General features: G+C 38.2%; 2 protein-coding genes across 3 annotated transcripts in view; one reads left to right on the top strand and one right to left on the bottom strand.

Annotated features, from left to right (window-relative positions):
- Window positions 1–14,905, bottom strand: part of LOC126368179 (polypeptide N-acetylgalactosaminyltransferase 2-like) — a 302,716-nt gene that overhangs the window by 32,858 nt on the left and 254,953 nt on the right. For both annotated transcript variants that reach the window (XM_050012070.1, XM_050012069.1), the window contains exons 2-3: window positions 5,418–5,659; window positions 1,345–1,443 (exon numbers count right to left, since the gene is read on the bottom strand). In XM_050012070.1, the coding sequence (XP_049868027.1) occupies window positions 1,345–1,443; window positions 5,418–5,659 (341 nt within the window). The remainder of the gene's footprint in view (window positions 1–1,344; window positions 1,444–5,417; window positions 5,660–14,905) is intronic.
- The window catches only part of LOC126368190 (equilibrative nucleoside transporter 3), a 418,002-nt gene that overhangs the window by 197,634 nt on the left and 205,463 nt on the right, over window positions 1–14,905 (top strand). The gene's annotated exons all lie outside the window — the stretch shown is intronic.

The following is a 14,905-nucleotide window of genomic DNA, read 5'->3' as shown; positions in this document are numbered from 1 at the left end:
GGGTTGTTAAGTTGAAAGATAGAAAGGAAGAAAATAAAGTTTATTATGTAAGGACAGCACAATAAAAAAATAAAAAAACAAATCACGAAATAACACATAACTTACAATCAAAACACGTAATAAAAACAACTTACACGAGAGAGTACAAATAAATAGAAAGTAAACATTAAGGGAAATTAAAATTTTGTGTATGGACTGGTCAAAAAGATCGTGTGAGAGTCCCGTAACCCTGCCACTACGTGGAGAAGGAACATAGGGGGTTTTAGATGATACGAATCCGTCCTCTTGCTGCCCAAGCCCGAAATAACCCGACTGATTCAAATTGACAGCATACATCAAAATGATTGGATACCAGCGAGATACCTATTTGATTGATCCTGGTTATTCTTCAATTCACTCATTCATTTTAATATTAAAAGCTGGCACGAAAAGAAAATGACAGGTACTAATTAAAAATTAAATTGGTGGTATTTACAGGAATAGGCAGCAAGTGGTACACCGCGGACACTTCATACAAAATGCGTCGTTGTCACAGACACTACACATTGACGTTATCGTACACGCACATCTGTGTGTGTGACGTTTGACGTCATACGATTGAAGACTAAAGTAAGACCGAGGTGGGCGGGGGTGAGGAAAATCTAGTTCGGCCGCTGGAGGGGAGCGGAGCGTTGCCGTTCTATAAATTCACATACATACATAAACTCACGCCTATTTCCCACCGGGGTAAGCAGAGACTATAGAATTCCATTTGCTTCGATCCTGACACACTTCTCTTGCTTCCTCCACATTCATCAATCGCTAAAAAAAAAAAAGGTTCGTTCGTTTCCTTCTATAAATTCAAATTCTAAAAAATATTTATTTTCAAAATTGGCTTACAAAGTTACTTTTTGAACGTAAAAAAATTAAATTACATAATATTATGTAACTAGCTGTAAAACTACTACCACATCGGAACCTGTAACGCTGAGGGAAACACGTGGCCAGAAAACCTCCCAGCACAGGACCCTAGTCCTACTGTTTCATGTTTTCCTTTCTTTTCTTTTCTCTTTAAATCCAGTTTGTATTACATAATTTATATCATCATCATCATCATCATCCCATTAACGTCCCCACTGCTGGGGCACGCGCCTTCCCTATGGATGGATAGGGAGATCGGGCCTTAAACCATCACGCGGGCCCAGTGCGGATTGATGGTTATTAACGACTGCTAATGCAGCCGGGACCAACGGCTTAACGTGCCTTCCGAAGCACGGTGGAGCTCGAAATGAAAAATTTTTTTATACATAATTTATATACGTAATATTATTCCTTATTCTATGACAGTAGGTAAGTAAAGTTTACCTGACAATGGTGCGCAGTAGTGTAGACCGCGCTTCATTGTGGAATGTGATGATGACACTCGTCGTGGGGAGATCTTCGTCGTACTTCTTCAAACGGCACCTAAGAAAAGAAATTTCGCTTATAAATAAGTTGAATTGCTTATTTATCTATTATGACAGGTTAGTTTCCCACTAGCCAAATCAGTTCTCTCTCTCTCTCTCTATTTAAGAGCTGCGCTCTTGTCGGTGGAGTAATCGCCATTCCTCTCTTCTTCCCGTCAAATCCTTCACCTCCCGATACGACACGACCTGCACCTTCTCTTTTATTTGTTTCATAAATGTTATCCTAGGTCTACCCCTTCCTCTCTTCCCTTCAATAATGTTTGTTATAAATGAATCGTGTCGTATCAGGTGGCCAATCAGCCCAATCAGTTACTTTTCACTAAACGTCAAAACACGAAATGACTATGGAATTTGTACGAAAAAACAACCTTGGACGTCATAGAAAAACGTGACAAAATGTCGCACTTATTATTACATTATTCTTTATTAAAATTAGTAAATAAAATAAATCATCATCATCAGCCCGTTACCGTCCCCACTGCTGGGGCACGGGCCTTCCCTATGGATGGATAGGGAGATCGGGCCTTAAACCATCACGCGGGCCCAGTGCGGATTGATGGTTATTAACGACTGCTAATGCAGCCGGGACCAACGGCTTAACGTGCCTTCCGAAGCACGGAGGAGCTCGAGATGAAAACTTTTTTTTTTGTGGTCACCCATCCTATGACCGGCCTTTGCGAAAGTTGCTTAACTTCAACAATCGCAGACCGAGCTCCTCAATAAAATAAATACAAACAAGAAAACGTTTTTTGTCACCTTTAGATCTGTCTTTATTTAGTAATCAGAATATCATAATTTATCTTTGACCTAGGGAACTACCCAATTGAGTAATGTACTAAGTTCAAAATAAATTATGAATTATGAAATTCTGATTACTTAATAAAGACAAACCTAAAACTAACTAAAACTATTTTTTTTCTATTAAACTTAATTTTATGAATTTGAAACAAGAAAAACGTAATAATAAGTCCGATACTTTATCACGTTTTCCTATGACGTCACAATGTGCTTTTTCAAATACCAAAGTAATTTCGTATCTTGACGTTTAGTAAAAAGTAACTGATTTGACTAGTTGGAAACTATCCTATTATCGTTAAAGCGTAGGTAGGTATTACGAACACTTTTTGCGATCTCAACACAAGTCCTACATAACATATAAAAGGGCGAATGGAAAGGAAAGTCGGTGCCCTCTGACAGGGTCGGTGTGACCTCTGAGAGGCAGAGGTATTAGAAACTCGAATATCAACTTGTTTGTTTTACAGGATGCTTTTCCGATGCAATGTCTAGGATGCCATTACATAGATGGAACTTTGAAAATAAATTATTTTTCGTCTTTCATGTGGGTTGTAAGGTCGATGACCGGCCTTACGAACTCTTATTTCAGCCTGAAGATATCCAGCTTGCTCGTCGGCATCACAACACAAAAGCATTGAAGTTTTTGTTGTGTTATCAGAAATCTGCCTAAAATCTTGAAGGGTCCATGTAACGACCTCTTTAGTAGTAGCCGGTATCAACAGCTTAACGTAACACGGAATCATTTTAGTTTCCAGACAATCGTGTAATTTCATGGTAGACCTACTGGCTCCGTGGTCCAGTGGTTGAGCGTTGGGCTCATGATACGGAGGTCCTGGGTTTGAATCCCGGTGGGGACATATCACAAAAATCACTTTGTGATCCCTAGTTTGGTTAGGACATTACAGGCTGATCACCTGATTCTACGAAAGTAAGATGATCCGTGCTTCGGATGGCACGTTAAGCCGTTGGTCCCGGTTACTACTTATTGATGTAAGTTAGTTGTCGTTACATGAGTCATGTCAGGGACCTTTGGTGGCCTAATAGTAACCCTGACACCAGAGTTGATGAGGTTGGTAATCCACCTCACAACCCACACGACAGAAGAAGAAGATGGTAGGCCTACTTGGGTTGGACAGCGAATAGCTTTATTGCTTTCATATCTTACTACCGCCATCGCTAACACAGTTGGCTCGACCTTTATAGACGGCGATACGGCTCATCACCTATCACGTTAGTCTAACAAAGCTCTCTGAAGTGTGGGTACTTAGTTCATCTTACGATGGATGTGCCTCTGACTACCCATTGAGATATAGTCGTGAACTTATGTTATGACGAAGATAAATCTGCATTGCGTCGAGCAGCTGAGATTGCACAGGTATTGACTAAACCTAATTAAATACATCATTTTCTTGGTCATATTTTATCTTCATATTACCTAATCCTAATATATTTACTTTTCACAGTCTCTGAGCAAAATAAGATCCCTATTTAAAAGCTTTAGAAACGAAACCTCGCTATTTTCAACATAAACGATCGTAAATATATCTTTAATATAATAATATAAACAAGCTCTTAATATGCAATATTATATTTTAATGTCATTTGAAGATTCTGTTATGGTTTATAAATACATTATCATTATATTTATAGTTACGGCCTATGGCCTTTTCATTTTGAATTTCATTATTTTTCGTAAGAATTAGTTGCAAAATGACATTCTATAATGTTTTCTATTTCATCATCATCTCCCCAGCATTATCCCGTTTTTGACAGGGTCCGCTTACCTAACCTGAAGATTTGACAGGTCCGGTCCGTAAAAAAATACAGAAACGACTGCCTGCCTGACGAAAACCAGCCCAATATAGGTTAGGTCACATACCTCCAAAAATGCATTTCTCGGAAATGTGGGTTTCTTACGATGTTTTTCTTCACCGCTGAGCACGTGATAATCTTTTATGATCTAAACATGAATCGAAAACAAATTCGACAATTGTTGGTTTAGGCCTGTAGTGGATTCGAACCTGCGACCTCAAAGTGAGAGGCAAGCGTTCTACCAACTGGACTACCAAAGTTCCGGTTCGGCTTTATGTATTCTATTTATTAGTAAGTATAATGTAATACTCGCTCATAGCGTATGTTCATACAAACTCACCCTCACACCCATTCATACATACATACGCATGCATTTTGTCGATGGGTGGATGGACATTGGACAAAGGCAGAAACGGAGTGCCCGTTGGTCGAGAAAGAGAAAAAAATGTCTCGCCTCAAGCCGGAACAAGTGTATTAACTATGACACAACAAAACATAAGATGACCAACTACTGGCAATGTACGTTGTCGGGAGGAGCCGGGAGGAATTGCAAAGCTTGCATAGTAACTACTAAAGACAAGCTAATAGTGCGAGTGAACTGTTATCATAATCATCCACCGCCAAACTTCATTATTCACGAGGGGAAGATTGTCAAAATCAAATCATAGCAAAGACTTGTAACTAAATTATAAATAATTATCAGCTAATGGTCTCGGCTACTATTTATTTAAGTTAGTATAGACAGTAACTTAATAATAGAATAAATAATTATCCCATATCATAGGGGTATTGTAGGGGTATAGGGGGATCGAAAGGATGCCAGTGCCCAGCAGTGGGACACAATGTGTTAGTGACATCGTAACGAAAATTTTGAGGGATGGTTGCGACCATGATTCTGAGTTAAGCCGTTGGTCCCGGTTACTACTTACTGAAGTAAGTACGTAGTCGTTACATGAGTCATGTCAGGGGCTTATGGCGGCTCAATAATAACCCTGACACCAGGGTTGAAGGGGTTGGTAATCCACCCCACAACCCACACGATAGAAGAAGAACTATGACACCACCGGATCCTCTGAACTGAACCGGGCTCTCTGGGTTCTCTCTCTCTTTATTTAAGAGCTGCGCTCTTTTCGGTGGAGTAATCGCCTTCAATACTCCATAGATTGGGCGTGTAGAACGGTGGTTGTCCCAATCGCTCTCCGTTCCGCAGTACACCAACCATTTTTTCAATCGGTGATGTTCTAGCTAGAGCCCTACCAGAATCCATTTCCTCGGCCTCCAACCAGTACTGATACCGCTGTTGCCTGGCATCAGGGGTGCGCTTTCGTCTCTGGGTTCTGATCTGTGTAAATCTTCCATACTCACATAGCGTTCCTTGTATCAGGTATGGCTCTGTTGCTGGGCAGGCCATCAGAAGCAGCCTGGTTGAACCGGTTCCTGACATAAGGGTCGTTATCCTTGGCTCCCCCGGATACATATCCCGCTTCATCAAAATACGCCCTGGCAGTCACCCCGGTGCCGTATGCATCGTCAGGGGATGCCGGACTACTTTCCACTTCTTCTACATCTGAATGCTGCTTGATCAGACGAAGAGCTATGTTCTCCTCCTGTAACAAGGGAAAAGAGAAGAATTCATAAATGGAAACAGTGTAATTTTCTTTTAATTATTCTGGTCTGTTATCATGGTATGAATAGAGTTGACTTCACTTTACGTACAATTGAGTTTTTTGGTGTTCATTATTTGCCTTCCACTTACTGTTTGCCGTGTACCTAGTTAAGTCGCTTTTGTAAATATTTTCTTTTATTTTGGTGCAATAAAGTATATTTTTATTTGTTTTTAAATTACGGGGACCTCTGTAACGATGCTGTCGATGTTGATTCTTTTTTGTTTTTTAAATTGTAATTTTATTTCTGTGCATGGTATTAAGATTACAAACAGTTCAGTCAATCAATCAATTATACTTTATTGCACAACGACATGTACAAAGGACATAAACAAACACACAAACACATGCACAGCTGTTACATTTCACTGAGTATCACGAAATAGGACCATTGCATATATATTTTTAAACATACGCATATATATTTTTAAAACAATGACAAATAATGATATAAATTTGAGAAATGTTAACTATCCAAATGTGCGTACATGTTAGTAGTAATGAACTTAATTTAGAATTTTAACAATTTTCTACAAGAAGCTGACAATGAATCCTGCAGCCTTAGCCAAGTTGCAAATGATTATGACAATTGAAGGTGACACTAATAACAATATATGGGATTGACACACTGACATACTATAAACAAATAGACTCACAACCGCTAAAGATTTTTCCAACAAAGCGTCCGTGTTCTAAATACATATACAATAAGTTATGTAAATAGTGTAAGTTCGTTCCCTCAAATTAAGATGTTATAGTTGTTAAAATAAAGAACAATATCGGTAGTACAGTGTCGTCGTTCCACCCATTCGCGACTAAATTCCATTTTGACACGCCGTCGCTTAGTGACAAGATACGCCGCGGACGCTTTTATACAGAGATTAGTAGTCTATTTTGTTTATATACGAGGTCAATGGATGGACATGTCAATATGACATTCCATACATTTTTATCGCTGTCGCTTGTTAAAATCTTCTCTCAATCAGCGCTTATCGCTTACGAGTAAGGTTGATTAATTCCTTCAAATATTTTTTCTCTCAGACGATTATTTACTTACTTACTTACTTACGATGCCCTGAGCAGAGGTTCGTGCCCAACTGGGCACCCTCCGGTCAAGTAGTTAATGCCTTGATAAATAAATAAATAAATCTATAAGTCACGTCAAAAAAAAATGTCAAAATCATTTGCATTTGGCTAAAACTCCGGCGATAAAAGTTCTACCTACATAATTTAAAATTACGTCCGTGTAACAAAAATAACGACCTTCGAAATTTCTCGAATATTCTTCTTATATCACTCCAAACTACATTTTGCCGAATTTCGATATTTTTTTCTTAATATTACGACATTATGATGACATCCAAACCTAAAACTAGTTTGTTTACATACCATCAACATATGTCAAGGTTAAGTGGAACCACGGCCAAAGTTGTTCCATTTTAGCAATCTTTAAGATTAAATGCTTCGGCCTCGTTTTGGGAAAACGTTGAAACTTTTCCAATTAACAACTTGTGTAATTTTCCAAGGAGTTATTTTGCAACTTAGATATCATTTTATAAAACGTACGGAATCATATCAGAACGCAATAAGCTGTCAGTATGTTACATCATATGTTATGTTACTTAGTAATGACGTGGCCAGATCTTAGAATTGATCATTTCATGATGTGTTCAACCATTTCATGAAATAGCGAACTTAAGTTGACCATATCTTTGAAATGTCAACGTTTAATGATATGTCAATCTTCACTCACGTTTGGCCATATCGTTAATGCAGGCGGTGTTCATGTTATGTGATGTAATATTAATGCGAATAGTAGATTAATTTCTTAGGTTCAAAATTATTTACCTAATCGATATGGAAAATTGTACAATTACATCGATTCATCGATTATAATATCAATCAAGTTTTAAATATAATCGACATCAGCGCCATCGGTGGATAATGTTACTAATTTTACTATATGATACTTAACCAACGTTTAGCCATATCATAAAGTAATCGTGCATTTAGTTGCTCATATCGTTAAAGGTTTTGTGTTCATTGATCTGGCCAAACTACATCATGATGAGGCCAACGAATGATATTCTATTTTATGATATGATCGAGCACATAATGAAATTATCAATTTTAAGATCTGGCCGCGACAATAATACAAAATTATTTAGTAACTCTGTATTGTGAACAACAATCAAAGTTTGGTTAAATATTTCGTCCAGCCTCTACAAATATTATCATGTATTTTTGTAGAGGAAATAAAGATTTTACTTACATACTGACTTGCTTACTTAGCTAATGCTATCTAATGCTAAAAGAAGTCACATCAAAAATAAAGCTAAATAATCTTTTCATATCCCAATATTAAAAATAATTCGGTTTTAGCCTTACAATGGAGCTCATTCCTATATTCTTGACATTACAATAATAATTCTTACAAGACAACCTTATTAAGGAAAGGCCTATTCAGAAAACCTCGGGTAAATAGATAAAGCAAAGAAGAAGACAACGCAATTATTATGAGGAAAATCACAATGGCAAATATTATTCCCTACCTATGTTCCCTACACAAAAATAACTTGGTTCGGGGTTTCATTTCGTTCCCTGTTTGATCAAGGAAAGATAAATGTGTAAGTAATGTACCCTAACTGATAATAATCCCGAAGACCTATGTCGAAGAAAGCTTGAATAATTTATTTTAGTATTGTTGCTTCTATACTGGACCAGTCGCGAATTAAAAACATGCTTAAGTAGACCAGGGCCCTGTTTCATAAAACTTACAATTGTAAATTATAACGACAATTTGGTGTTCGTTACGTAGCTAATATGAAACTGCAAAATATTTGTGACCACTAACTCCGCAATGTACATCAAATTGTCATTGTAATTTACAATTGTAAGTTTTATTAAACAGACCCCTGGTCGTGCAAATCGACAGGTCCTGTGTCTTTTCTAACATGATGGCCCATTATTATGGGCGATAGGATCTTCTATCGGAGCCGTGGTTGTCCAGTTGGAAAAACTTTTCACCATAGAATAAGGAGTAGGATCTCCTTGCATGATTATCACATGAATGCTAAAAACCTGAGAACTGCTATTTAGAAACAAATTCAAAGAAGCATACTTTATGTAAAAAGCTTATTAAAAGAATAATAATTATCTAAATGATAAAAATGAATCTGTCTGGTATTAAATGTGTTCCTCTACTTATTAAATTATTAGTAATGTATACCCTCATTGGTTTTTAAAAGATGTGGTGCTGTTGCAATTTATTGTCATTTCTTCTCATCAGCTCAGCTGTAACATAACACCTTGCGAAATGACGTGAATTCACAAATGTTACATTGACCTTTAACAAGTTTATCCATGATAATTACGTTGAATGGTTCTGATTTCTAATTTATCCAGGCAACCTTTGTTTATAGGAAATATTGAATAGCTATATAATATAATGTCAGTTGAGGTGAAGTTGAGCAATTACATTTCAAATAAAACATGAATGCACTAAGGACAAATCACTGCAGAACACAAAGTTATTGCTGTATCAAATTGCAACTATCTTTCCTCAAAACGTACACGTCGTTACGGAGAATCCATCTTCTCGCTTTGCCATTGGTTCAAGTGTCTTTAAAGCTTATTGGTCACGGCGCCTGAGCAACGATATAATGCGTGGTAATGTCGCTAGTTGCGGACCGATTCGGCATGCTCTCTTAACTGCTGATGGCCAAAATGGAATGTCAAGTGGGTAATTTAACGCTATGACAAGATTTTGACACGTTAAAGGTAAATTGTTTTCCTACTTAACATAGATCAGGCGGGTCAAAAGGGCCACATCGAAGCAATTCATCTAAAAAAAAAATACGATGGAATTGAGAACCTCCTCCTTTTTTGAAGTCTGTTAAAAGCAATATTGCTATTTGACATTTGTTTGCATTGCGCATCTACTTTTATATGCGCAAATGTGTATACAAGTACATACTTACAGGTATTTTTTTTAAAGATAAATTGCTTCGGTGTTGACTTTAAACCCCCCAGAACTCTATCTGATAAAATGTGACGATGATTTGTATCTTTGACTTGCTGTTTGGCTGGAAGAGAGCTCTTTTAGAGAGAAGCCCACCTTTTGTTTTATATTTTCATTTGGTTTTCCTTGTTATGGGTATCTGGAACCTGATAGAGGGCAGCAGTAACTGTCAGTACTATTCAGAGGTGGAGGACAGAAGTCCTACTACCGCTTTGAAATAGACTGCTCTGGGAGTCATCTCACTCGCGTCAGAGTACTGCGTGGAGCAAGGCAAGAGGGAAACCACTGCTCTATTTTTCCCTAAAAAGTAGCAAGAAGAATGCTACACCGACAAGAGCGTGGTTCTTAATTTAGTGATGATGTGTATAATAAAGAATAAAGAAGAAGAAAAAGGAATTTGGGGGTATTATTTGAATATGTGAAATATTGTTATAAGCAATTTGATTCGTAGAAGGAATCTATGTCCACTCAATGGGAAAGTCAAACGCTCTAACATGTTGAACTACGTTCCAGTGTTACGAAAGCATTATTAGAAGCCTTTAGAGTCAATGGAGTTTCCTGTTTTCCAATAAAGTGCCCACTGCCACAGTAACTTGTTGCAACAAGCTTTCTAAGACTACCCACAGTATCGATACGGTGAAAGCAAGAAGTACTGGCCCGTCCCTTATTTATAGTTCAACAAGAATAAACTTTAAACTTTAGTTTTACTTTTAGGTATTTTTTTTTTTTTTTGTTGCACCATGTCCATCCAAGTTGTAAATGTTTGTTTCCGCCCAAATTGTACTGTATTCATGTGTTTTGTCTGATTGTTGAAATTTTAGTTATGTGCAATAAAGTATATTTGATTTGATTTGAATAAACTATCTATTGGCAGTTAAACCGTCTGCTTTAGTATCTAAGTATACAAGGTGTTAGTGACATCGTAACGAATACTAAAGGAGATGATTCAGGCCATGATTCTAAGTTAAATGAAGTGGAATTTTCCGTCGCAAAATTCAAGATTTATTTTTATATTTGTAAATTATTTTCAATTCTATACTTTTGCGATGGAGAATTTTGACTTGATATTAGGCCATAATATATCATCTAAAGTTATAAGAAGAAATTATATTCTATGTTGTTATAAATAAATTTCAGGACTGACTATTGAACTTGGCACCCATTTAGATCTCATTTCTTTTGTTGTTGAAGTCAACAACCAAGGCATAGGTATATCATAATATTGAACTTGGCTCTCATTTCACATTTACGTTTAAAATGGCACATGACAAACTTACTCAATTAACAGTCATTCAACAATACATAAACACTTAACATTAATTTTTGAAGGTTTCAGTTATAAAAAACGTTCGCTCACTAAATGACATTCCATAGTCTCTGCGTACCCCGATGAGAAATAGGCGTGCTTACGTTTGTCGGATCATGTAACCTAATTCAACATCAGATATAGTGTAGAAATTGTAAATAGCCCGCAATTTCCCATTATGAGGCTATTTAAGTGTGGTAAGATTATACGCGGAGTAAATTCTATGTAGCAGGAAATTAACAAACGTAAACCTATATACTTTACGATGGTACAGTTCAAAGACTACTTAACATTATGGCCGCATGCAGGTAATTATTCCCTCATTCAGCGCTTATCTTTATTAACCCACTAAAGTCGATTAATTCTTTCAAATATTTTTTTCTCTCACGACGCCCTGAGCCGAGGTTCGCGTCCATCTGGGCACTCTTAGGCCTGTTGTCTTAAATGTTGTACCGGGTGAGAGTCCTCAACGTGCCCCATTTGTCCGGCCAAGTATTTTAATGGCATTTGCGGAAAAACGATAAGTTACGGCAAAAAAAGCAAGTAAGTATTTCATGCCAGAGAGAGATTACGCACAGTAATGAGCTGAATAAAATAAATACATTTTTAAGATAACGGATATATTTAAGAATCGTGTAGTCTAGTTGGATGAACGCTTGACTCTCAAGTCTTTGTGAGCAGGTACGGGTAACCAATGTTTTTCGAATTCATGTTTCGCTCAGTGGTAAATGACAACATCGTGAGGAAACCAACATAATAACCGAGAAATATGTTTTCGGAGTTCTGTACAGAACCGGACCTGTCAAATCTTTAGGTTAGGTTAGGTAACCGGACAGAAGGGCGTGAAAATTGAAGAAGTTCACGACTATATTATCCAATAGGTAAGGCCAGGCGAGCACTACGAGTTTTACGCCGCGCGGCAGAAAAAAGCAGCGGCATAATGTCGCACTGTAATACTGTACCAAACAGTTTTAAATTGTATTGCGCGCACTTGACGGCAGAGTGCGACATTATGCCGCTGCTCTTTTCTGCCGCGCGGCGAAAAACTCGTAGTGTGCGCCTGGCCTAATGAGAACTGAAAAAAAAAAACATAATTTGATCTTGTCCAACGAACATACACTCAATAATAACAACTCATATTCGTCGAATACACGCTAAAGTACTTAAAAGGCAGAATGAACGCTAGGTGCATATAAAATTGAAGGACCTCGACAATCCATACTAATAAAATTTGCATTCGATTTTTGTATGTTTCCACATGCATAGTACTTGCGGCTTTGAAGTATTGCTCAAACCACTTTACGTTATAGCTGTAATGTTTCTCATTTCAATTTTCTGAATTGTATAAATATAGGCTTTGAATTACCTAAGTAGAATAAGGAACGATAAAATACCTCGTGTTGATTTCTGAGAGGATTGTATTAGAAATAATTAGTCGACTCTAGTGTGCCTTCTTCTTCTTATATCGTGTGGGTTGTGAGGTGAATTACCAACCCCATCAACCCTGGTGTCAGGGTCATAATTGAGCCACCAAAGGCCCCTGATATGGCTCATGTAACGACTACTTACTTACATCATTAAGATTGAACCGGAACCAACGGCTTAACGTGCCTTCCGAAGCACGGATCATCTTACTTTTTGGACAATCAGGTCAAAAATCATTTTGTATAGGTTGATCCTATACAAAATGATTTTTGTGCCAATAGCGATACTAAGCAATACTACGCAGACTAAGAGATCGCCGACCACGCCGGCGGGGTCGGTATCGCGGTCCTAAAGTGTTTGTTGTCCCCAAGAAATCAAAGTGCACTAAGAATGTATTGTGGACATCCCATTACATCGCTTCATTAACTAACCTCCAGCGCCCGGAATTCTTCGTGAACGGACCCACGCGTACTTAAAAAAAAAACGAAAATTCCCGTTTATGAATCTCTTTCCGTACCCAATTTATACAGATAATGGTGCTAATTCCTGTAAACACCATCTAATTTTAGTTCGCCGAAATCCGCCGAAAAGGAAAGGGACGGGTAATCAACAAGCTCAAAATTTATGGAACATGCGTCAATTTTAAGCACGAATCTAAAACAACCGTCTACAATTTTACATTGGCCAATAACCCGACAGAATTATGTTGACAGGACACGTCAAACGGTTTGCATAACAGCGAGATACCTTATTGATGCGCCCGGGTTATTCATTCATTTACTCATTCTTTCTAAAATTAAGAGCTGTCAATCATCCGTCCCTTTCCTTTTCGGCGGATAAGAAAATGACAGGTATAACTTAAAGTGTAATTAGGAGGTGTCAGCAGGAATCAGGGCCAATACTATGCAGTACAAAACGTACACTTTGATATCGAACACATCTACATGACTCGGAAGTTACACCGCAGTGCACTCGAAAGCACAAGTGTGTACGAGCGAAGTACACACGAAGACGTAATGCTGGTAATGTCGCGCTCGACGGGCGTGACCGATGCGCTGGCTGCGCGTGAGACAGTTAACTTGCACGGCGGTGTAATGACGGGATTTTTTGCCGAAAATTGCAAAGCTTAGTGTCTTTGAACGAGTCCAGGTGTGTAAATTAGGTACCCAATTTAAACTAACTTAAACAATTCAAGTAAATTTTACAAAAACTAATAACAATTAATTATTCTGAACACTGAGCACCGGGATTCGAACCCGGGACCTCCGGATCGTGAGCAGAACGCTCAACCACTGGACCACGGAGGTCGTTAAATATTATGACAATTGACAGTGATAAGCATTGTATGAGATTGACATGTGACCTGTCAATCCCATGTATTTTCATCACTGTCACTGACAATTGTCATAATCGTTTGCAACTTGTAAAGGCCCTAGTATTGTCACTCACGAATCAATGCAAGATTGAGACCCCTTCAACCTAGTGGTACAATAATGATTCAATGCGATGATAATGCCCCGCCCAATGACTTTCAAGCCGAGTTTGTTTCGAAAGTGCCAACAAGCGGGATCACAGCGGTAGCACCTATTGTTTTCGTTCGGACAAAAACTGTACCAAGATAACCGGATCTTAGGAGGGCCTGAAACCAGCGGGGAACTAAGACCTTGTCCAGATGACGCGATTTACGCGCGTTGTCATACCACAGAGTACTTAAAATCGTACGGATACAGACGCACATCTCCAAGCATGCAGGAAGCTATAAAGTAATCAAATTACTCTGTGGTATGAAAACGCGAGTAAATCGCGCCTTCTGAACAAGGCATAAGCGGTAGCTTTTTAATGCTAGGTTTCAGAATGTGCCATTTGTCTAAAGAGAATAGATACTTTGTTTTCTCATTACCATGTTCATGCCCATATCAGCTCATCGTGTTGATACTTAAACTACTAAAGTTCACATAGCTTCACGCTTTATATCCGAAGTGGTAGGCAATAGCGTATAGTATTATCGTGGCTGACTCTGTTAACTGACACGCGTATCTGCATTTTTTGCTAAAGTGACTTGTGTCTTATTGACAATTCAGTTTCGACAGAAATTGCAAAAACGTCAGTTCGGGACATCAGCGACATTATACACCCACTCCTAGAGTGGTATTAATAAACTAATCTCAGCTTTGAGACTGCCTTCAAGATCATGCTCCAGTCCCTGTTGAGGGTAGTCTCAAAGTTGAGATTACTTTATTAATACGCCAGCTACGTCTAAGGGTGGTATTAATAAACTAATCTCAGCTTCGAGACTGCTCTTAAGAGCATGTCAATGTGACAGTTCTTATATAAAAACAGGTACTTGAGGGCAGTCTCAGCTGAGATTAGTTAATTAATACCACCCTAAGGCCCATGTGAAAGGGGGTGAGCCTTATGCCATTAATCGGGTCATCTA

Source organism: Pectinophora gossypiella, chromosome 7 (assembly GCF_024362695.1).
Source record: "Pectinophora gossypiella chromosome 7, ilPecGoss1.1, whole genome shotgun sequence".
NCBI classification, from domain to species: Eukaryota; Metazoa; Arthropoda; class Insecta; order Lepidoptera; family Gelechiidae; genus Pectinophora; species Pectinophora gossypiella.
Note: the sequence above shows the minus strand (reverse complement) of the source record. Positions and strands in the feature narration are given on the sequence as shown.